General features: G+C 42.1%; 2 protein-coding genes across 2 annotated transcripts in view; one reads left to right on the top strand and one right to left on the bottom strand.

Moving 5' to 3' along the window:
* Positions 1 to 1880: 1880 nt before the first annotated feature.
* On the bottom strand, positions 1881 to 7227 carry six4a (SIX homeobox 4a; the record flags this gene model as incomplete). Its single annotated transcript, XM_080042524.1, has 3 exons — positions 1881 to 2856; positions 4017 to 4711; positions 6494 to 7227. 3 exons carry the CDS (start codon positions 7225 to 7227, stop codon positions 2261 to 2263), a joined length of 2025 nt encoding a protein of 674 aa, XP_079898650.1. The 3' UTR covers positions 1881 to 2260.
* Positions 7228 to 8775: 1548 nt separating this feature from the next.
* Positions 8776 to 25326, top strand: part of mnat1 (MNAT1 component of CDK activating kinase) — a 37022-nt gene continuing 20471 nt past the window's right edge. Inside the window, exons 1-6 of the mRNA XM_080042853.1 lie at positions 8776 to 8948; positions 20261 to 20413; positions 20781 to 20854; positions 22682 to 22785; positions 23312 to 23452; positions 24644 to 24775. Of these exons, the coding sequence (XP_079898979.1) occupies positions 8860 to 8948; positions 20261 to 20413; positions 20781 to 20854; positions 22682 to 22785; positions 23312 to 23452; positions 24644 to 24775 (693 nt within the window). The 5' untranslated portion in view covers positions 8776 to 8859. The remainder of the gene's footprint in view (positions 8949 to 20260; positions 20414 to 20780; positions 20855 to 22681; positions 22786 to 23311; positions 23453 to 24643; positions 24776 to 25326) is intronic.

Below are 25326 nucleotides of genomic sequence, written 5' to 3'. Positions count from 1 at the left end.
CCCCTCAAACCACGAGAGGAACTCAGGATCTTCTCTGGATAGAGACTCAGTGTGTGTCTGTGAGTGACAGCGCCTCAGATTCGTTCTTCCACATGTTGGGAGGAAGGGTAGTTTGGGGGGGTTGTTCGGCCTTCGTTCGGGGTAAGAGGCAATGGTTTGGACTGAGCTGTGGGGAGCTGCAGACCCCCCACCCAAGAGGAGCTTTACCTCTGGAAATCTCATTGCTGTTTATTTGAATTACAGGGGCTGAGATGAGAAAAGGAGGGCTAATGAACTCCAGGTTGCCAGGCATGTGCAAACGATCACTGCAGGTTTTTGCAGAGAGCAGCACCAGGCTTGCTGGATTACTGCGTGCCACTTTCCCTCCCCTCGACAATCCTCACAGTTTGACTACATAGGACTCTTAAATGTTGGGAAGACACATGCTTTTTGTCTGGCACACTTATATTCACTACAGACATGTTGTATCCGTTCTGTCCCTAAAAGTGATCATTCCTACAATTTTTCTAGAAAAAAAAAACGTGTGATATTTTTATAAATATAAACATTTATTGCAGTATGGAGATTTAGAAAAATACATTCACATAATTTCAGATAACAAACATATAATTCAAACTAAGTTTTAAAAAAACAAATTAGCATCTGTTTTACTATTTGCCCACAACTCATCTTTGGTATATCCCATTAAAGCACTGAGCATACTTTCACTGAAATGTCCATTCAAATTGATGGGATGATGTCATAAATCCTGACAAAGAACAGTATAACTAGTCCACTTGTATGAAGGCGTGTATGTTGCACTGATAGATGTGCATGGTGTGAGTTGGCTGTGAGGCTGAAATGTGCTATTATGGTCATGTATGACAGCGAGGAATTAGGCTCCTGTTGTGAAAAGCACCGCACACACTTGACAAATGGGCTCCACATTCTCTCGTCTTCCCCTCGACTGACACCCAACAAATGTGCCAGTGACTGCGGTGGTGGTAAATCTCCGGAGCTGCGGCTCAGACGCCTGCACACCAACGTGACAGCTATGAACAAGCTTCCTTTCAGTGTCATTCACGAAACAAAAGTAAAAGGCACTAGTGTCCAAAACATTATGATGCCATGCAAAGAGAAATTATTACAATCCCTTTATAGAAAAATATTATTCATGATTACTGACATTTGGAGGGAGACACATCTAAATGAAACAGGATATAGTATAGCATCATCACACCTAGTTAACGTACTATGAGTTGCAGCATTATAAACAACACACTATGACCAACGTGTGAACCGCCAGCGTGACCTTTGGATCACCATTCATATCTTGGTCTCACAGGTTGTTGATGAGGCTTGAAATAGGAGTCATTACTGAAATAGTGTGCATTTGTTGAGGTGTGTCTCACATGACAAACCACCCAACCTGCCCCCAACGTGAAGGCTGTTTGAGAGATGTACTTTGTAATGTCATTATGGTAGTGCAAATGCCAAAACAGATGGATGCCGTTTTTTTTTTTAAGTAGCAGAAAGGCACATTTCGTCTTTACTCTCGTCCCGTTTGCAACACTACTGGTTTATTTGGTGTGACATTAAGAACAAAAGCAGGGCTTGCAGTGACTTGACAGAGTCATGACACATTCAGAGATTTGAGGGAGATAAACTGAAGGACACTTTTTTCCCCTAAATCAGCAGCTTTGTGTATTAAATGACCAGCTCTCTGTCAATGTGTGCAGTCCTTTAGTGAAGCTGTTGCTCTGTAACTGACCGTTTTCACACAGGCTCTCTCCCTCCTTCCCCCTACCAAATGACCTTTTTGGTTTGACCCAGATGACGCATTTAGTTTGGAGGAACATCCTGGTCACATGACTCGAGGCATTCCAGCACCTGCTCCCGCGGATCAAATCCACTCAACAGGAAGTAGCAGGTGTTGTCTATAAAAATGCACATTTGAACACGACTCAAACACACACAGCGACTTCTACTGTGAGTGTGTAACAGTCGCAATGTTTCCCTTTTAAAAGACATGTCGTAGACCCTTTATTTATTTATATGATAATATAACTGATAATGCCCACCAACAGGGCTCCTCTCAGACTAGAGTGCATTGTAAAAGTCAAATGAACACAAATAATTTAACATTTAAAGGAAATGAATGGTAAAAATAAAAAAAAACACACACACACACCCACACACTCTCACACAAAATGAAAAAAAATCACCACACCACTGCTTGGGAAAACATGAGTGCTTCTGCGAGGAGAGTAGAAGGTTGAGGTTAAAGGTCAGCCATGTCCTCCTCCATCTGCACTGTCTGTAGTTTGGCTAGCTCTTTGCCCTCCACGGCCTCCATCTCCCCACACATCGCCCGCACCATCTCGTTCACGCCTCCCGAGCCGTCCACCTTGCCCTCTGAAAGGTTCATGTAGTTGTTGTTCATGCCGGGGCCCATGAGGTGTGGCCCCCGGATCTCGTGGAGATACTCGGTGGGCTGGAGGTGGTGGCCGTTGGGGTCTGTGTGGGCCATCAGGGGCGTGCTGACGGTGAGGGTGGTGTAGACCTCTGGCTCTGGGCTGGACGAGCTCACGGCGGGTCCCTCGCTGGACGAGACGGGCCCTCGGCTGGACTGAACCTCTTCTACGTTGGGGGTGTTGTAGCTGAGCTGACCGCTGTGGTCCAGGTGGAGCCCCCCGTGGTGGTACGAGGAGTAGACCACCCCCTCCAGAGGCTCCTTCTTGATGGAGGGATGGCCGGCGTTGCTCATGTTGTAGAGGACCGTGTTGTGGTGCAGGGACGTCATGGTGAGCTTTTCCTGCTGCTGGAACGAGTCGTTGCTGGAGGAACTCACCGGCACATTGTTCAGAGGCATGGTACCTGTGGTGGTGACACGACATTGGATCAATATATACACTGTCTGTTGCTCTACAAGTTTGACTAAACCAGATTCCATTCCCAGTGCTGGATCCGATTCTCGTTTCTAAAAGATATTACACGTTTCATTTACAGCAGGCCTTGGCCCCCTGAAATTGCTGTTGTGTGTCTCACACACTTTGTGCTGTTTAAGCTCGACCCTGAGAGGCCCCAGAGAATGAGTAGGAAAAGCCTGCCAGGACTCAACAGCAAGCTGCAATTTTCAGTTTTTCCTTATTATTCATTCTGGTGTGGATTCTCTGCTTTATGTCAAAGTAAGTGCTGTAATGGCTTCTTCGCTGTTAGTGCGTTTCATGGCCTCTGATTGTCTGAAACATATTTCCCCTCCTCCCTGCTCTGCAGATCAAGAGTGCAATGATGATGAGTGATGGTGACTTCAGAACTTGTTTTTATTCATCTCTGGGGTTTTCAAAGGACCACCTCTTGTGTGTGCGTGTCTGTGTGTGTGTGTGTGTGTGTGTGTGTGTGTGTGTGTGTGTGTGTGTGTGTGTGTGTGTGTGTGTGTGGCCCTTCCCTGTTTTCTTCTGCTCTGTGTTATGTGTAGTATCGGCCCTTTGGGCTATGGCCCAGACGCAGACAGGCCAAGAATAAAGCTGCTCAGTTATATTGGGTGGACGTAGTAGAGACCTGTTGACAAACCACCGCGGTCGTGTAGCATTGCAAATGCACTGGAACATTTAAAGAGGGAAAAGGGCACCACTGATCTGCTCTCAAGCTTGGAGATATAAGAATCTTGACTTCAATGTAAGACTTAGGAAGATCATATCTTAATTTTGGGTATTGTAATACAGTGATAGATGTTAATGTCTGCTTCACTACAAAACATCATTACATCATAACAAAGTGATTAAACTTTAATGAAAAAATTAACAGTGAATGCCTCTGAAACCTTAACGATATATCCTCATTGCTAAAATCATCCTTATGCTGTAAATTCAGTTAGTTATAATGTAATTGCCACTTTATTAATTAAATTAGAGTTTATTTTGTCCTTCTAGCCATCTGCCCTACTATATCTAAATATAACTTCCAAGTAAACATAACAAGGTCATCACAACCAAACAAGTAGGCCTATGTATGTGTGTACAGTTTTCTGAACCCACCTTGTTGAGAAGATGAGGCAGAAGATAGCTGCAGAGGAGGAAGACCTACGTCGCTGTTGAGTAATGAGCTGCCATCGCTGTCCTGGCCCCCACTGGGTACCTGGACCAGACTGTAGCCCCCCAGCTGCAGCGCTCCTGATGAGGAGCTGAACGTGAGCACGGAGGAGCCTCCATTCTGCGCCGCCATGGTGTGAACCCCTTCCAGCTTCACCTCGGAGCCGTTCACGCAGCCCGAATAGGAGGCGTACTGCAGGGCCGAGTCCTCTGCAGAACTGCCCAGTCCCTTTTCCTGCCCAGTCTGCATATGCATGTCCATGCCTGAGCCCCCCAGCAGCACCCCTCCGGACGCCCTCAGAGGGTTGAAGGCCAAGGGCTGGATGCCCAAATTGAGCCCGTTGAAGAGGATGTTTCCAGGTGTGTGGAGGTAAGACGAGCTGCCATTATGAAACACGGTGGAGGTGTTGTGGTTGCTGGTCACTAGGCTTCCGTTGTAGAGGCCGCCACCGTTGGATCCGGGGGGCAGCTTGATGTCCCCTATCTGCTGGATGACCACCCCACTGTCCATTGAGCCCGTTTGAATGGGAAGGGTCCCATGGGTGATCACCCCATCTGAGGAGTTGGAGAGAGGCCGGGGAGACAACTCCTCCTGGCCTTTACTAGACTCATCCTCTGTGCTGTGGTTTCCATCAGATTCACTGTGGAAAAAAAGGGACATTGTTTGTTATGGAACAATGGAAAACAAAAAAGGAAATGTTGTAAGTTATGGTAATGAGTAATAAGCTTTATATAGCTTTTTGAATGACATTTTTTTTATAAAATTGGAAAATGTGCATGTTCCTTATACAGTAATAAAGTATTTTCTTCCATTTGTGGACTTTTTTGGCAAATAGGACACTATAAAGCACTATAACATATAAATGCAATATATACAGATTTTGTATGGTGTTTTTTTTCCTTTCCACCCACATCTTGACCTTTTAAGTGAAGAAATAGCAGACAGAGTCACATTTGTTGCTGAGTTATGACACAGCTTTGAAGAGCAGGCTGTGTTTGTGAATGCGTAGCCCCTCTCTTACCTCATGGAGAGCTGCACTGACAACAACCGACCAACGTCCGTGCAGCCATTTGGCGCAATAAATTCTGGCGTGACAAAATGCGAGCACTGGTGGCGTGACGAAACAAATGGCTGAGGGTATTTTATTTGAATTTCTTCCTCCAGTTCAAAACTTTGTTGTAATTTAAAAACCCTGTTTTTTTTCTCTTCGCAAAGTCTTTCAGACGACGTAGACATAAGTTGGCACAGTTTATTAATGAACTACTTTTTTCCTTTTTTTTTGATGGTTCAAACAGCTGCTGCTGCCCCTCAAGTAAAAACACACACACACACACACACACACACACACACACACACACACACACACACACACACACACACACACACTCGTTGTGACAGACGATACTATCTACAGTTTATACACATCTACTGAAGGGTTTCTGAATACTTTCAGTTGCAACTCAAAAGCGATCTCCAATAATGTTTGTGTTTTAAAGAGAGAGAGCGAGATAGAGAGAGAGAGAGAGAGACAGAGAGAGAGAGAGAGCGAGAGAGCGAGAGAGAGAGGTCACCTCCACCAGGTGTGCGTCACTTTGTTCACACAGAGACAAACATGAAAGAAGCTACATTTCTGTGTTTGTGTGGAGGATTACGAAATGAAACGCAGCATGGGCTGATGGAGGCTCTGTGATCCCTTCTGGGCTGAGAGAAAGGGAAAAAAGTGATAATAAATGATTTATGAGCTGGCCTGGGGACACGTGCACACGCTGGTGTGTTCCTATGCGTTCATCTCTGACTGCGCGCGCGCGCACACACACACACACACACACGCACACGCACACGCACACACACACACACACACACACACACACACACACACACACACTACAAATAGATAAGGAGAAATTAAAGTTACTTTTCAGGTCACCTTGTGAATTGTGCCATCAAAGTTAACTTGTCGCGTCAGTCAGTCTAGTCACTGGAGTGTAGGAGTCACTATGTTATTTGGTTGCTTATGGTTTCCATGCCCCTTAGCACCAACACACTTGAAACCGGATCTGAATGGCAACCGCTTCAAATTTCAAAACATTAAAAGCGTGGTCCAAACCCCTTTTACGCATCCTTTTTTTGTTTTGTTCCTAAATGTAACAGTACATTTTTCACATCGTCAAATCTTAAAGTGTGACCTATGGAAGGTTATGAAATACACTGAGTATTATCAGTCAAGGACTTGAGTGTAAATGGTTATAAACTAGCCGCCCCTCTTCGGAATAAGCTTTCAAATTATTTGTTAAAATGAGTCTGGGTCTATTTTGCGCCTTTTACGCACAACACAATATAAGAGAATATATTTTTTTATTATATGGATGATGAGACTACTGTGATTGAAAAAGTCTGGTAATTGTTTATTTTGTTGCCTCACCTTTTTGATTGTGCTTCGGACGGATTTCTGTCTCTCTGTCTCCGGTTTTTAAACCAGTTGCTGACCTGGGTCAAGGAGAGTCCTGTGATCTTGGCGAGATTTCTCTTCTCGGCAGGAGAGGGGTACCTATTCTGATTATACAGATCCTTCAGCGCGTTTCGGGACCTCTCCTTGAAACAATACACAGTCTCTTCGCCGTCCCAGATAGTCCTGGGGAGAGGGTACTTTCGCCGGATCCGGTACTTGTCCACGGCACCCAGGGGTCTCCCCCGCGCCTTCTCCGCCTCGGTGTACCGGGACTTGTACCAAAGATCCTGCAGAAAGGTGTGGTTGGAGGTACTGAAGCTGTGGTTCTCCAAAATACTGTACAGCTCCTGATACCGAGCCTGATGGTAAGCAACGAGGGCTTGAGCTTTCAGGATGCTTTCGTTGCCGCGTAGCAGGTCGCTCTGTGGCAGGGACCACAGGAACCTGGCCAGCCGGTCCACATTGCCTCCCTGCTGCAAAGCCTCGCAGACACACGCCACTTGCTCCGGGGAGAAAGCCAGAGAGGAAGCGGCGCTCACCAGCAGCTCCGTGCGCACCGCGTCCGTGTTGGGAGTCGTGCGCTCCATGGACAACTCCGCCGCGTCCAGCGCCACAAGCTTGATGCACTCCCGCGTATCCACCTCCTTTACATTTTCCCTCTTGATGTCATTCGCTGTTGTGACTTCTCCGGCAGAAGAAGAAGACATTTTTTTTGTTCAAGCCTTCCCTGGTAAAGTCACTCCTCCCAGCTCGATCAGGTTACCTTCTCGCCATGCGAATGCGATCGGATGTCTGACAGCAGCTGTAAGTAGATATCTCTCTCCCCTTTTCCTTCCAACGTGACTTTTACTCTGCGGGGACTGGAGCTGCAAGGAGACACACTGGGGTCTATCTGCAGGAGAGCCACGCTATTGGCCGCCGAGGGCCCCATTAGGGAGGAGCAAGCGCGATTCAGACACGAATGTTTAGTTTCCAGCTGTCACTCATAGAATTTACAGTAGCCCATATTCCCGTAGCTCACCTGTGCAAGGTGAGTGTTTTCGGGATCGTGGGAACGGGATATCCCTGTTGTTTGTATTGTCAGGAGCCTGACCTAGCTTTAGGCGGAAGCAAAATGATTGTATTCCCATATGGAGGTATGGAAACCCAGGAGGGGAAACTATCCTGGGACTATTTACGATGGTTGACCATGTTAAAATAAAAAGGTTCAATAAAAATGGACAGCGACTGCATATGTCCGATATTCTGCACTCCAAAATGAATATTTAAATTGTGAGCCGCATACAGAATTTACCAAACACATTTTTAATTCAAATTCGTATAACCCTGTCAAATCCAAGCTCTGCTGCATTCAGTCAGTAAAAAACATTACTTTTACGAATGGGATTTTTTTTTAAAGTATGTCCATAATTGTTGATGATCCAAATTGTGACTGTAATAAACCGCGATTAACAACACTTAATAATAGTTGTCAACCTCAAAATCAAATCCATGTATATAAATTGCATCATCCTTTCAAAACCTAAAGAAACTGGTCATTTTTGTCTTTTGCATACAGTATTTGTATTTATCAGATTGAATGTTTTATCAATTAACCATTTATGGTCATTGAATCAATATGACACATAGGCTATGTCTGGGCTTTGACTGTGATAGAATAGGCTATATGGAAAAAGCTATAGCCTTTGAAAATATTGTACCAACCTGCCTGGAAATTTTGTGTTGCTGTCTTATCTCGATGATATAATAGTCTACACTTGTTCCATATTAATCATACTTATGGTAATTTAAGATAATAAATCCCATGATATATCTACCATCCTTGGTGGATTATTTCTCCAAACAGTTCCACATTCAACCAGTAACTAAATGATGTCAGAGGCCCTGGGGAATAACATCTGGATGTTGGTTCTAATTATGCCTCACTTCAGGCTGACATTAGATCATGGAATATATAGAAGTAATCTGTAAGGTACTGCACAGAGGAAACCTATAATCAAAACAGCCATTTCATAAATGTTCTCTAAATATCCAACAACAAGTGAAAATAAACAATTCAGCTTACTTTTTTTTAAATTTGTTTTGTTTACCTTAGACACCCTGGGACTCCCCAGGGACCACTGGGTGTTCCAGCACCACAGTGTGACCACCACCACCACCACTGCTGCTGCTTTGGAGGTGATCATTAAACAGGAACTCTTCTTATGGTGGCGTTTCCCCCGTCGGACCGCATTCGTTGTAACGCAGCAGTTCGCCGCTTGGGAAGTGACAGGGGAGTGTTGACATTTCTCTGAAGCTTTTTCTTCTTCTTCTTCAACTTTCGTGCTACGCAGACAGAAATGGACGACCAGGGATGTCCGAGGTGCAAAACAACCAAGTACAGGAACCCCTCGCTGAAGCTGATGGTGAACGTCTGCGGCCATACGCTGTGAGTATACAGCCAGCAACAACACAGTTCTCCGAGCACGACAATGTTTGGGCTTCAAACTGCTAAACGAAGCACAAGATACCTTAAAATGAGGCGGTCACGTCTTTCTAAAACTATTCCCAGCTGTTTTCTTAAGTCGTTAATTGGACGTTAACGTAAAACAGTCGTCGGAAACATTTCTCAAGCGTTTAGAGAACAGCTTGAGGTTTGTTTGTGGTCCTCGACAAATATTAAAGTAAGAAAAACATGGATTCCTTTTGGTTATAAACCCACTCATATTGGTAATATGATTTTAATAATGGTACAATGACTACCTCCTTAGAAATACTAAAACATCAACAGTGACTGGTGTATGCTCCATTACATTATTGACGGTGCTGCATGACAACTGTCAAACTTGTTTATGAATATGGCGGACAGTTGGCTCTTAACCTTCAGTGCATCTTAGGCCTTTTTTGGTACCTTTTGGTATTTCATTTCACAACTGCTGAGGCTGTGTTCATGCAAATGGCTTCATATTTGGTCAATGCTAATGTTTTCTGACCAATTTATGAATTTTAACCTCAATTCATTGATTAACACTATAACGCACTGTAGGGGAGAGTGGCCTAAGTTGTGCCACTTTTTACTCAAAGTGACTTTAAAGTGAGGCTTTGACATTTATGTCTCAAATTCAAATATGTACATACATTTCAGGGTGTTGTGCATCCCTGGCAATAAAAACTTTGGATATGGAATAAACTGTTAAAGAAATATAGCTTTCGGAAAAAAAGTTGTCTTGTGGCACAACTTGCCCCGGTGTGGTGTAAGTTGTGCCGTTGGAGAGAATACCATGGGGTAAATTGTGCCATTGATATATATCTCATAAAATGTAATGCAAGACAAATCCATTAGACAATCACTTATTTAAGGTTTATTTAAAGTAAATATCTTAAACAAGGCCTAGCAGATCTAATTGTTTTACCTGCAAAGCTCACAATGACAAAGTCACCATCATCATCTTTCTGGCCATCTGAACTCTCATCAGTGGTGTCGTTAAGTGGAATGGAGATGTCACTCTCTTCTGAGCTACTGTAGACAATCACTTTCTTTTGGTGACCAGCGTATACAGCCATGTCAATGGCACAACTCTCAGAAATGTACTTTGCACTAGCTGCTCCGCCCTTGTAGAACCAACTGCCACCTGGCATATGCGATTCCCCCTCCATTTCTGCCTTTAAATCAAGGCTCAAAACCCATCTGTACACCCTGGTTTTTCCTCCCCATTAGCTATCTTACCTAGTCTGCGCTACTATCTTTGTTTATATGTGGATGTCTGGGCTTTATGTCTTTTATTTTGGATATTGTTATTTTACCTTAATTTTTTACCTACTGAATGTACAGCACTTTGGACAGTGCAAACTGTTATAAATGTGCTTTTGTAAATACATTTGTCTTACTTACTTACTTATAACTCACCCCAGGCACTCTGGCACAAATCACCCCAACCCCATTATTTTGGATAATAAGCATGATGCAGCAGTTTAGGGCTGACATCGTGCTAACTATATAGACACAAAGTGTAGTATACTAAAGCACTAAAACATGTGTCAAATGTTTTCAAACGTGTCTATAATTGTTCAGACACAATAATTAAAAAATCTTGATCATGGAAATTTTACTTTGAAAGGCAAAAAACAGTTTTTTTTAGCTTAAATGTGCTTATATCTTATTCCATGTTTCTCCCTTATTTACAGGATGAGTTAAATGGATGGCTCTTCTTAAATATGTGGTCACATTTCCCATTTCTTCTATGGTTTTCTAGAAACAAGGGGTGGCACAACTTCCCCACCGGCACAACTTAGGCCACTCTCCCCTATATGCATTTTCCTCACACTCAGCCTCCTTCGGCAAAATAAGCGCTCATTGACTCCCATTCAAACAACATTGTTTTACCCTGCTGCCAATAGATGATAGAAACCAGATTTTTATTTTTTTTGTTTTGCTTCCTTGCACTAATGTCTTGAACATTTACATTTTTAGTGTTTTTTTTTCAATTGTATTGGTTTTCTCACAAATAACATTGGTTTTAATTACAGGCTGAGATTTAATATTGCTACTAGCCACTGCAGGCCACATGAAAAAATTGTTTCAGCTAAAATGCTCTCTCTGCATTCTAAGTGATGGCATAGTATAGTATAGTATAGATGTGTTTTTTTGACAAATAAGTGTGTGTGTGTGTGTGTGTGTGTGTGTGTGTCTTTGTGTATCCAAACACAGACATTCAAATTCACATAGAGAAAAACAGCTCAGTGTAAATCCATAAAAACTGCATTTTTTGATCCCATGGTAAATTGAGGTTAAATACAGGAATGTGGTAATATTAGACATTCATCCTGTTCTTATACATTGAAATTATACATTTTACAAATGATGCATGAATTTCGTCCTTATAGGCCTGAAGAGCAAAGATACTCCTAGTGGAAACGAGGGAACTGTGATACATTTTGTATTGTTATTAGTTGTAAATTCCATAGGCAGGACATAATTCATAAAACATCTGAAAAAATCATAAAAAGATTACATTTCAAGTTATAAGAACAGGATGAATGTGTAATATTACCACATTCACAAACGTATCCTCAATTAAACATGGAATCAAAACATGCTGTTTTCATGGATTTACATTGAGCTGTATTTCTATGTGAATTTCACTGTCTGTTATTGGACACACACACACACACACACACACACACACGTGAATTTCACTGTCTGTTATTGGACACACACACACACACACACACACACACACACACACACACACACACACACACATATTTGTTGAAATACACATATACTACTCTATGCTATTGTGAAGAACCCAGACAGAGCATTTTATCATGTAGCAGGGGAGTGCAAAATCACATTTTAGCCTGAAGTCCAAACACTGGCATATGTGTGAAACTAGCAAAAACTAGTATAAAACACAAACAATTAAAAATGTCAAGACATAAGTGCAAGGAACCAAAAGAATAATACAAAAAAATCAGTTTCTCTCATCCATTGGCACCAGGGTCAAAAAGTGTGGTTTTAATGGAATTCTGTGTGCCGTACAATGGCCCTTAAAGGGTGGCAAATTGTAAATCTTAAATAGCAAAAAAAATAGAAATGCATTCAAATCAATATCATTGCTATTTTTTGACATCTATCACACTCTTATAATCCCCCTAAAAAAATTTAGACTAATTATTCTGCTTTTCATTTTGTGTTTTTTCATTTAAAAAAAGTGACTTTTCTAAAAGAACTGGAATTTAAAGGGTTAAAATCCATAAAATAAAGATGAATATGGTTTGTATGGTGAGGACTCGAGTTGAAAAAGAAAGTTATAAAAGAAAATTGTGGAAAAATACCTTCATGTTATTTTTATCTACATATCAATTCGAGGTGACACCTTAAGCGTTGAAGGAGGCAGAGTGTGAGTTTTTTTAAGGATGCACCAAAGGTTTTAATAACACTACATTGGCTCGACCTGCACTGCCTATTTGTCCTCAGGCAGATGCTGGTGCTAAGACCACTGAAGTCAGTACCTCGAAATCTGACATTTAGTGGTAAGTTCAGGAGTGCAAACACAACACAGTGAAAAGTGATTGATATAAACCTTGTCTATAAAGATTTAACCACACAAATACAATCAAATCAACACTAGAGCTCCACTGAGTATTACAATATTAGTAATATATATTTTTATTGGTAAACTCGATCACTCGTGTTCTCGCAAACACTTGTTCTTATCGGTCCTACCACAGTTTCAATCAGAGACAACAATCACTCACCACAGGCCAGTAAAAATGCGACCAAATCTTTTCCACCTTCAGACCTACCTAACTATCTCAAAGCTAAACCATAAACATAACCAGATTTACCTTCTTAACTGTGCTCCTGTGGTAGGTTTGGTTTATTGGGTCAGTTACATCACTTGATGGAATGGAATTTTTTATTAATTTAAGTAAATGTTATATGCAGTAGTAACATTAATCAAGTAGGCTAAATGTAAGAAACAAGCAAATATGTGGTGTTTTTAGTTAAAACAAATGACTTGAACAATTAATCATTCTATTTTTGTTGACTTAATTGCTTGATTGAGCACTAGTTTACACTAATCCTATTTATAAGTATGCTACAGTTTTGACTGTGCGTCATCCCCATGTCAGTTCCCAGTAAACCTTGTTTGCTTTGCATTTTCCAATATTTAACCTTGTCATCTGTTTAGAAACTAAATGAAGGGGACACTTTCTCCGTGAGCATCATGCGGTGACGGTGGCATCTTTCTTTCGACCCTGTCTGTTTATTGACCATACCATCAGAAAGTGGCCGTGCTTTGTCATCAGGTCAGTGAGCTCATAACTCACCGCCTCTTTTTGGATGCAAGGCTACACGCAGAAAATTAAAATGATTCTGCAATGAAGCAATTTGGAGAGATGTCCTAGCCCAGGTCACCTTGGAGTTCTTTTTTTTCTTTCTCCCCGGAGCCGATATGATGGTGGATTTATGCACCAATTTTAAAACTGCTGTTCTCTCAAACCGTATTAGTATTTTCATCACTGATGTCGTTTTTTAAAAGTTGTTTTGTTTCCAGCTAAGCTTCTACAAGGGTTGATGGATACCAAGGCCTGTACTGTAGCGTGAGCACTGTTTTTCAATGTCACATTTACTGATTTCCCATTCGGTGTAATCAACAATTTGATGCAGAAAAAGTTAATAAGAAAAAAAGGGGAATATGAAATTCAAAAGCCAAATTTTTGCAAGCATATGCATTTCTTGGACTGAAAAACTCTAGAGCCAAAGATGCATTTGGTATGGATACGGTCTTTTACAAGGAACATAAACAGTCACTCATTGAACCAATCACCAACATTATAAATCAATCCATAACAGAAGGTGTCTTTCCAAACTCTTGGAAATGCTCTGTAATCACACCGATCTATAAAGCTGGGGAACCCACAGAAACAAGTAACTATAGGCCAATTAGTATTCTTCCAGTTGTCTCCAAAATAATAGAAAAACATATAATAGAGCAACTTGTGGCACATCTTGACAATAGCCCATTTTATCTCCACCCAATGCAGTTTGGCTTTAGAAAACACCACTCAACTGAAACCGCCATTTGTTATTTTGTGGAGAACATAAAATTGAGCATAGATAAAGGGGGGGTCATTGGAGCAGTGTTTCTTGACTTGAGAAAAGCGTTTGACACTGTCAACCATGAGATACTAATGGCAAAATTGTCTGCTTTTAATATTTCTTCACGTACTGCACAATGGATGAGATCATATCTTGAGGAGCGAAAGCAGTGTGTCAGATTGCAAAATACAATATCTGATACCTGTGAGAACAACTTAGGTGTGCCTCAAGGGTCAATATTAGGGCCACTGTTATTTAGTATTTATATAAATGATATGCCAAACATCTGTCCATCTAATGTGCAATGCCAACTGTATGCTGATGACGCAGTTATCTATGTTCATGCAAAAAATACAGAGCAAGCCGCTCACAAACTGACAGCTGCAATGGACAGTGTTTCAGAATATCTAGAGCGCTCCCAACTGGTTCTTAACCTAACTAAAACAGTCTGCATGTTTTTCTCAAAGAAGGCCTGTGACAAAAATACAGATTCCATGGTATCAATACAGGGCCAAAAACTTACAGTGGTCCAGGAATTCAAGTATTTAGGTGTTGTTATCGATTCACAATTAAATTTTAAGCAACAAGTAAAAAAAACAGTAAACAGAATGAAATTTAATTTATCCAACTTCAGATACATTAGAGAAAATATGCCATTCGATTCAGCAAAACTATATTTTAATTCAATGATTATACCTCATATGACATACTGCATGACAAGCTGGGCATTGGCATGCAAGACCACGTTAACATCTGTGGAAACAGTATACAAACAAGCCATTAAGATTTTAGATAAAAAACCGAAAACCTATCACCACTGCAATATCTTAAAGAAGCACGATTTACTGAGTTGGCAAAACATGATCAAGTATGCAGACTGCACCCTGGTTTTTAAAATTCTCAACAGACTCGCCCCAGCACCATTGCAAACATTTATACAAAAAAATGAAAGTAGATCCACCAGGGCAACTTCTCGAGGTGACTGTATTGTTCCTTTTAGAAAAAGTGCCTATGGACAGGCTGTATTTTCATACCGTGCAACTCATACCTGGAACACACTACCCGCTGCTCTACGTGAGCTTCCCACTCTTGGCTCTTTTAAAAAATGTCTTAAAGTATGGCTGCTGGAATCTCAAAACTGTTCACACAATCTATCATAGATTTTAAATTAAATTTAATTTTAATTTTATTTTTTAACATTATTTGAATAATTGTTTTTACTCACTTGTTCTGTCGGTTGCATTTTTTATTTTATTTTTTCTGTTGTCTGATTGTCTGTTTTTATTTATGAGTACACGCATATGTTTGTTTCATGTGATTGGTGTCGACCAATCAAGGGACAAAGGATGCAAATTAGCACTTGCTACAATCCTGTATATTTACATGTAAATGTCTATTAATATGCAATGTCCCTTTAAATAAACTTAAACTTATACTAACTCAGAGACAATTATGAAGATACATCGTTCCAAGCAGAGTGCAGTTCTTGGTTTCTGTGTAACCTTTCAGAGTGATATCACCATTTCTGGTGTGACCTGTCAACGTCTAGGATGTGAATACACAGTCATTCTATCTATTTACAGTCATTGTTTTAAGGTGTGTCTGTTAATGTTGAACCTTGTGCTGAAGTCGAATAGTTGACTGACAGAAAACGTATTTTGAGAATCTTTTAAGTCTGAATACATTTAAAACATTCAGTGGATTCAAATGTGCACCTTCTTAGTTTTATAATCACTGAAAAATAGAAACCTTAGAGTTTTGGGCTGGGCGAGGTCGGACATAACGAGCAGGTTGAAGAAATGTCACCCTTGGTTCTGGAAAACTACATGGGTATTTTTTCTTGTGAAAAAAGGCTAAATTATTCAATTGATTTGTTGCTGAAAGTAATCATAAGCTGCAGCCCTGGTTAGACTCTGTATTGGTTGAATCATTTAATAAACTGTTGGCCTCTCTACCTTGTCCTGGTTGAGTGGCCATTCCAGTCTTGGCTGACCAGGCATATGCAATGCAGTACTCAGCTTCTCCAGCTCTAGCATGCATCTAAATTTAAACCCCACCACAGCACATTTTCTATCACTGTCAACAGGGGCATTTGATGTGTGTTATTTATTACCTTTGCACAATGACACCAGACGCATGTCCTTTGGCATTTGACACTTGGAAGAGGCGAGCACAAACTATAGTAGCGTAGGCATATGGTGCTGATCAGAGGTGTCCAGTGTCCACCCTCTATAGAGAGGTTGACAGGATGGACGCACCTCATTGAGTAGAAGCCAGTTTCCTGTACTAGCTTGTAGGTTAATATACATTAATAAAGTGGGGAAAGTTTTTCAGGGTTCCAGAAGAAAAAGTTATCTTTATTTTCTCCATAGATTCCTCCAAGACATGGGTGAGCATTAAATGTCAGCTATTGTGTAGAATGCACAATAGCATTACCAAACTAATTTAGCACTACCTCCATCTGTGATAAGCACAACCCCAGATACCCCTGAAATCTAACTGGCAGCTAGATTAAAACCTGGAGTTATATATTTAGGGCCATTCAGAGCAGACTCGGCTTTCTGGAAGGCGGGACTTAAAGAGAAAAGCCCAAAAACAGAGCGTTTCAGATAGAGGCTGAAAAGAGGAGATTCAGCAAAAGCACTGTGAGAAATTAAATACTTTTTTGGAAACTACACCATGAACACAGATTCTAGAAGAAACGCAAATTAAAAAATAGAACCTGAAAATGTGAATAATATGTGACCTTTAAATAGTATTCTTCTAATTTAACTGAAAGGAAAAGTTTGCGTTTTTGCTAAGACCTAAATGAGAAGGTTAATTTCATCATAGCAGGAGCCAGGGTATGGTTTGTTTAGCTGATGCATAACAACTGGAAACAGGAAGAAATGGCTAGCCCAACTTTGTCCAAAGTAATCTGCCCACCAGCTCCTCTAACCCCATGTAAAACTACAACTCATTGTTTTTTCACTTCAGTTGCTACACCGAACAACAATACCAAGATATAACATAAAAATGAGTGATGAACTTTTGAAAGAGCCAGGCTAGATGTTTCCCCCTGTTTCCAGTCTTAATGCCAAGCTAAGCTAACCGTCTCCTGGTTGTAGCTTTATATTTAAAAGATAGACCGGAGAGTGGTATTGATCTTCTCTTCTAAGTCACGGTGAGAATGCTAAAAGGCCAATTTCCCAACATGCCAAAATGTTTCTTTAAGAGCGAAGTCAACTACAAGTTCCATGGAGCATTGCAGTGAAAGGCAGCCAATTACCAAACTCGATAGATAACTAATGGATGGATGGACCTCAACGACAGCTTCTGCTCCTCGAGGTTATGATTATGACTGTACACAGTATTTGTTTCACAGTATTGTCAATTTTACAGATCCTGATTCGAAATGTCAGGGAACAATGAAATTGTTATTTAAAACTCCAAAATTCACCTAATCTAAGCTTTTTTTTAAAGATAGTGTCCTGTGTAAGCTATCCCACTCTTGGGCCTCAGCATTTTTTGACTGTGCTGCTGCAGGTATTGTAGGTCACAGGGCAGGACAGGGCGTCAAAGCAGGTTTAAATTTGACACAAAGCCAGCACTGCTCTACCTGGACTCTGTGAGGATCCAGCTCTTGTCTGTTTATGTTGCTGTGCTGTTTTTGCTTAGGGAGGAGTCGTAGATGCAGGCAATGTCACCAAGGGGCGGTGGGGGGTGGTGGTGATGGGGAAGCCTCTTTGCTGAGCCAGGACCCTGTTTACCCTCTTCTTACCACCCCCCTTCTTTGACCTGCTGACAGCTGCAGATGGGAAAGATAGGAGCCTGGAGCTCTGAGCACGACAGGTGAGAGAGGGAGGAGTCACCAGTACTCAGTCAGCGACAATGGCCCTGGGACATGGAGATGGCAGGCTGCAAGAGATCTGTCGGCTCCCTTAAAAGTCTGTTCAGTTTGCCAAGCAGAATATAGCATAGTCTTGGCAAGGGCTTTCTGAGGGCCTCCCTCGATTTACAAATTGCAGAAGGCACACAATCTGAAATCCGTCACACTCACTGAGAAGGCGTATTTCAGAATAAAGATGGCAAATTGACTCTAAAAAGTCTCCTCCCTCCCTCTTAGACCTTCACCTCTTTGCTCTAGAGTTACACAGGATTTCCCCTTTGGAGAGTTCTGTTGTGTGGTCCATTTATGGGGCAGGGGGCAAGCTACGCCCCACTCCTCTCCCCGTGTTGATGAATGGGCTCTTTGTGGGCCTGTGGAAACAAGCTGAATCCCTCCATCTACCTCCATATGGCCAGGCCTATACATCTCCTGTAGCCTGGGGCCACAGCGAACATCTGCCTCTTCCAGGGTGCACTTGAGCAGGGGCTCGTCTTGCTCTGAAGAGCCAACTGGACAACGCAGATGTTTAAGATCCTCGTTCAGCTTTCATTTTTATTTTTTTGGCTTCATCTGCAATGCTTCATCATTCTGTTTGTTGTATGGCTTTGAAAGCTTGGTGTCACACTTGGCAGGTTGGGCTTGTTTGACCCATATCTAAAATGCTAGGCGTAAACAGCCAAACTCCACGGCTCTGCAGTTTCTCCTTCTAACTGCCTTTTTGATTTGAATCCTGCTGATGAAGCGAAATGTCTTGCATGATGACTCTCATGATCCTTCTAATAGGCTCCATCCCTGGAGAGCCTTTGCCCAGGCAAGAGTGTCTCTCAAGCCAAGGCCTTGACTTTGGAAAGAAATGACTCAACCATACCGTCGTCAATGGTGAAAAATCCAGCCTTTTCCCACCAACTTTGCTTTATTTTATTATTAAAAAAACTGTCAGTGCTCAAAAGCAGATAGTGACATTTGGAAACCAGATGTTATCCATTTTTGTGAAGGTGGTCATGAGCAGGAAGGTGAATTCCTGTGGAGAAAAAAAACCTCTGCAGAGACTTAATTAGAAGAGTGTACTGTGCAAACGTTTATCCAGGCCCTCCACCCCACCAGGGGAGATTCAGGGACATTCCCATTGTCTTCAGTGACTACTCCTCATTTGAGTGTGACTGATGGGTAAACGCCTACCTGCATGAAGGTGTGATGGATGGCTAAGCTCAGGGTTGTGCCCTCGGGTAGGTCTGACAGTTGCCATGGAGTCGTTTCATGATGGTGCACAAAGTGAACCTTCCTGTTTGAACCTGGACTTTAACTCATAATACAACAGTATAGTCATTCCAACACTCTCTGAAGAGTCTTTCTGCCTTTTCCTTCACAATTGGTCACGGGTGGAGAAGCGTGCTCTTTACTGAAGAGAATTGTGATTCCCGAGCGCTTATATGAGGAACCAAAGGCCGCCTGAAAAACTCATCATGACTGTGCTGCTGTACTGCCACATATTTTGTCTTGGAAAGTAATCGTATTCATTTAACAGATTTACAGTAGATACTTTGATCAAAAACTGCCTACACATCAACAATATTAAAAAAAATGGCTTACACTTCTCCCTAATACATCTTCCTTTCATTTTGGCACTTTGTCAGGAAAATCAATTAAATTTTGTGACAGATAGGGAGAATGTTACGAATTACTAGGAATTGCATGTGGACATACTGATGCCTTTTAAAATTTTCTGATAAATGATGGCCTTAAATACGAATGATTTTAGAATGCTTAAACGTACATGAATGACAAAAACCTTCAAAATGCTGTAATTCTGTTTCTTTTCCTTTCCCAAATTACGTAAGACCTAGCCTTTTCTTCTAATGATAGACTACACTGAATAACTGAGCTGCGTTTTATCATATTACGCAACGTGGCAGAATGACTGAGGTCTGTTGAAATAACAATAAGGCGAATGTTTTTCCAGTGCAGACAGACACTCGACTGATGAGTGTCAGACTAATTTCCTCTTGTCTGAGAGTTGGAGGCAGCCTAATCGACATTCCAATCGTAATTCCAGCCATCTTTAAGCACTCAGAGGAAATATTCATCTACCCCATTATCACCCACTGAGCCTGATGATAATTTACAGACCTTAAAAAAACCCACACATTTGCTTTACTGTGAGGAAAATAGTATTTCAGCAACCACATACACCCACACGCTCACTTCTATGTCTCGGGCCTGCTTTGGAAACATCCAACTCGGCGTGATGCTATTTTCTGTTGTGTTGTCTCCTCTCCCCCTGCAGATGCGAGAACTGTGTGGAGATGCTTTTTGTGCGCGGCTCGGGGAACTGCGTGCAGTGCGACACGCCCTTGAGGAAGAGCAACTTCCGCGTGCAGCTCTTCGAAGACCCCACCATAGATAAGGAGGTGGAGATTCGCAAGAGGGTGCTGAAGATGTGAGTGAGGGGGGGCGGGTTTCTGCGTGTTTATGTGTCATCTCATGCCTCCTCCCACTTCTTAAGCCACCTTTGTCTTTCTCATTACACTGTTTGTTTTGTAGACAATGAGTCTCCCAAAGGGGGTTCTCAAATGGGAAGGCTCTTTCTCTGCCAGGTTTTTACTTCTCGCCCCTCCCTGCCTTTTCTCTCTCCCTCTCATCTGTCCTTTAATAGCCCCTTAATTGACATCTAATGTGTCTATTAGGCAATATGCAGACATGGTATTATAAACGGTTGATTTAATGGAAGCTATTAAATATGTTGGTGCACATTTCCTTTCATCAGGTTTTAGTATTTGAATCATCTTTCTGTCCTTTCTCTGCAGATACAACAAGCGAGACATTGATTTCTCTAGCCTGAGAGAATATAATGACTATTTGGAGAAGTTGGAGGACACAGGTAGGCACACTCATTTGGAGGCTTCCTACTGAAACAACAGAGGGCAAACAGGATGCCTACTAGTGTAATGATTTCTCTGACACTGGCAGCAGGGGGATGTTTTACACAGGCATTAGTTCCAGCCAGGGGCATGGTTCAGGGAGTAGCTCTGCCAATGTTAACCCGTCTTGACTGGCGGCCACCGTGGACTTTACGCATCAATGTATTATGAGAGCAGGATATGTTGCGGCCAGTCAGCCTCACTGCTGCCTTGTACCAGTGGCCAACTGTGATGCTGTGTCCACAAAGCATATTTCCCCATAGGCCACCATTAGAAAGGTCTGTAAAGCTGTTAATAGGACACCTCAAACTGCCAATAACATAATTTTTTACTGTCTGTATTATGCATCTTTAAACCAGGAAGGTTTAATATTTGCAAAACTTTCAACAAGCTTAAGGTATTTATGTGTGTGCATGACGTCATCTTAATGTAAAGTCTATGGTCCAAGTGTGATGGGGAGGAAGGGACCAGGAAAAGAGACACTGATATAAACTGGCAGGTATCCAGTTCCTATAATACACTTGATGACTTTTAACCCTTAACAGAATGCAAAACAGCTCCTGTGGTGTAGATCAAGGGTTTGGTACTTGGAATGTGCACCAGTAATAGTTAGCCTGGTCCTACCAGACCATCGTACTTCATTTCATTTGCACAGAAGGCCTGGAACTGCTGTAATTGGCAAACGTTCACTCACTTGGAGGCGGGTGTCTGTTGAAGTTTAAAACTATTGGATCTGCCCAGTGCCAATCTGGATTAGCCAACCAATCGCATAACGTTTGGTCGTGACGTATGTCATGAGCCGGCTTCTGACGGTGTGTTCCAGTTGTACAGGGAACTCGAAAATTTCCGACTTCACTACGTATTGTAGTCTATGGATCTACCGGTACCTGGCAACGGTAACTTGCTAGAGCCTAACGTGTAGTTATTTGGATGAGAAAGGTTGTAGGCGTCCATACTTTCCCAAGCAGATGCACTGGAACACAGACAGGTCAGAACGCGGAACTACCAAGTCGGAAATTTCCGAATTCTGAGTATTAAGGAACGCAGCATTCAACTGAAACTGGAGCGCGACTTCGACGTCATCGTTCTCAGCCACTCGCTCTGTTCGCTGATTGGACCGCCAAAAGTCTGGCTGAGCAGGATCCCACTAACACACCCCAGCCCCAGATTGACTACTGAAGTGAAATGAAAATTGAGCGGAAGTAGGTAGGCGGGCGGAGCCAGGCTAAGTGATAGTATGTGTACACTCAAAATTGACTAACTTCTCAACCCTAATAATTCTCCTCAACTTCCACCTAAAGCAGCCTTGAAATTAGAATGATTCCTCTACAGTTTGACAACAGCATATACGTATATATTCTGTATCTGTTCATTCCATTGTCTCACTAAAAACTACAGTACCACACTAAGGTTGAGATAAATATTGAATTACCAGATGCTATTTTTTTTTTTTAAAGCTACATTATTCCCTCAAGTGGAAAAGTGTCTTAACATCATTTTATACCCTTTTTTTCCTCATAAGTCCAGCTGGACATATTTTTTGTCTGTGGAACTATTTGGATCTTGACAATAATTGAAAAATAATGATATTGTGGGTTTAAACAGTACTTGTCTGTTCAAGATGAGGATGGACCCACAAATTCTTTGGAAAGTTACCGAATCGGTCGGTTATCTCACGTCGGAAAGATGTGTCAGTAGGGGATTTCCGAAGCTGTTTAACCGTCCAACCAGCACTTCTCATGGAGTATACTGGTCCCTCAATGCTGGTTTGTGTCTCCTCTGTCTAGTTTATAACCTCACAAACAACATTGATGTGGAGAACACCAAGCTGAAAATGGAGCAGTACCAGCGGGAGAACAGAGACATAATTCAGAAGAATAAGGCTAAACTTGTACGTACAGTGTATATTTTCCCTCACATGCATAATACCTAGAATAAAAGTGGAGTCATCAATTCTGGAGAATGCTTGTTGAAAAAATTAATTTGTCAAAATCAGAGAAAATCTCCTTGCGATCCGATACCTGTCCATACTGTGTGTGTTAAAAATTGGGTGTTAATACACAGCCTAGGCTCTGTAAACTGGTATGTAAAAAAGGGAGTCTCCAGTAGCTAGCAACATGCCAGTTTACAGAGCTTAGGCTGTGTTTTAACACAGGATTTTCTTCAGTGCACACAAGTAGCGGATCGTGAGGAGCTACTCACTGATTCGGACAAAAAGTGAGTTTGACAACAAGCATTCTCTAGAAGTGCTGACTCCACCTGTTTAATAATGATAATTTGGTGGTAAAATAAACACTGCAGGAAAATTCTTTTGGCCTTTTGGCCTCCTCTGAGAAATCAGAGTGTAGGATCATCCTTGGACAGAATGATGTGAGTGCTTTTGCATTATCCACGTTTTCTTTCCCTGCACTCCTCAGACGCGAGAGCAGGAAGAGCTGGAGGAGCTGCTGTTGCTGGAGCATCAGGGCAATGAGCAGCGGAGACTGGACCTGCTGCAGGAGGAGCAGAGGCAGCTACAGGCCAAGAGGAAGAACAAGCAGGCTCTGCTGGATGAACTGGTGAGACACACGCACACACACACACACACACACACACACACATGTTGCATGTCCACAGTCTGCTGAAGCAAAGAGTGCATCACATTTTGACAGATGTTCCCCTATGTCTGACACACATAAACATACACACCCTATGCTCGAGGGTTCATGGCTGTGAGATCATTAAGAGCTTATTACATGTCATTGTGCTGCGGGCTGCATTGTTCTCATTCTGTGATTCCAAAGCCTCTTGGCTCCATTGTGTTGAGCTGTGGGCTTTGGAAGTGATTGTTCCTGCAGAGCGGGCTGCTGAAGCACCATCGCAGATAGCCGGCTAAGCTGTGTGTTTGTTTGTTTAAGGCACAGGGCCTGTTGACTGTAGGCAGATGAGATCAGCTCCCAGCCCCCCCTGAGGGAACTGTCCTGAGCTCTGACATCTGTACGTCCCTGTGGCCAGAAAGCTCACTGTTCTCTCACAAGCACACACACATAAACCAAACCATTTAAATTCCTTGTTGCCGTTTGCTGAAGCAGTTGTTAATTAATCAAAAAAAAAATACATTGCTGTTAACATGTAGTACACTTCCCGATTATTGTTGTGAAGTAATGTTGTGATGTAATGTTAACATAGAATTTACATTATTTGTCTCCAGGTGTTTTTTTCTTATTGAAATTATTAACTTTTCTGATCTTGAGAAGCATGTCAACCAAGTGATGCTGTCCAAACAAAGCAATTGTTATTGATAAATGCCAAGACACCGTTACACTGTGCTACCTTTGCTGTCCACCTCATCTCAATGTCCTACCTCTTCAGTGAACAACCTGTCCACGTTTGTGTTCTTAGACCTCTATGCTTGGCAACACTCCACTGGAGAAATTGAAATGTCCGACCTTACATTTATTGAAGGTGAAGGCGGTGCAGTGCACTTGAATCAGCGTCCCCTGCAGAGCCACAGTTTTGTTAATATAGCTTGTATCAATATGTGGCAGCTATCCTCAAAGTACCCTAGGCTGATGGTGAGTGATCCAGTTTGACAGAGATGTCTGGGGGGGTTCTTATTTCTTCTCAACATACAATTGAACACCTTCAACATGTTCAAGAGTTGGCTGTCTTGGCTGAACAGAAAGGTTACTGATGAAGCATTCCATTGCGCCTATCATCCACCTCAATTAATATTCTTATAAAATCCCAAATTTAATTTGCTTCTGCAGGAGAAGTCTCAACTTCCTGCGACCATCTTGCTCGCCCAACACAAGGTCCGTGCTGCCCAGCTGGAGACCCAGATAGAGCAGCAGAAACAGGCGGTCAAACCTACCAATCTATTTTCAACTGGAATCCATATGGTAAGTGCAACACTTTTTAATCCCAGTTCATACATACAAATTCAAAGTGACAGGCTCTCTTGGCTCTCACGAGTCTCAAGCTTATGGGTGCACTGACACTAAGGAGAACAACTTTCTTCCATTCATCCTGTTTCAAGAATCATAACACCAAGAAGTTCCATGGTGATCAACTTTTCCTGAATCTTCTCTTGAGTACTTATGTAGTTGAGTGTAGACTTTTTTAGTTTTTTTTTACATTGTTGGTGTTTTTCACCTTTTATTGATTGTCAAGTACAGTGTTGAAAGGAGGATAGAGAGTGTGCGAAGACATGCACTAAACAGCCTGTGCCAAAATTTAACCAGGGTCCACTGCGACGAGGACTTAGCCTTAATGATACGGACTCCACCCGGTGAGCTACTAGGGTGCCCCAAGTATTTTTTTGCTGGATCCCTCTGCATTGGCACCCCACCGTATTAGTTAATGAGTGGCATCATTTTAAATGAATGCAGGATAATGCAGGGGTAATGACGGTCTGAACATGACTTTAACATGCATACGTCAGACTGGGCTT

Source organism: Ammodytes marinus (genome assembly GCF_949987685.1).
Source record: "Ammodytes marinus genome assembly, chromosome: 15".
Lineage (NCBI taxonomy): Eukaryota > Metazoa > Chordata > Actinopteri > Uranoscopiformes > Ammodytidae > Ammodytes > Ammodytes marinus.
The sequence above is the reverse complement of the archived record's forward strand: the minus strand, read 5'-3'. Positions and strand labels throughout refer to the sequence as shown.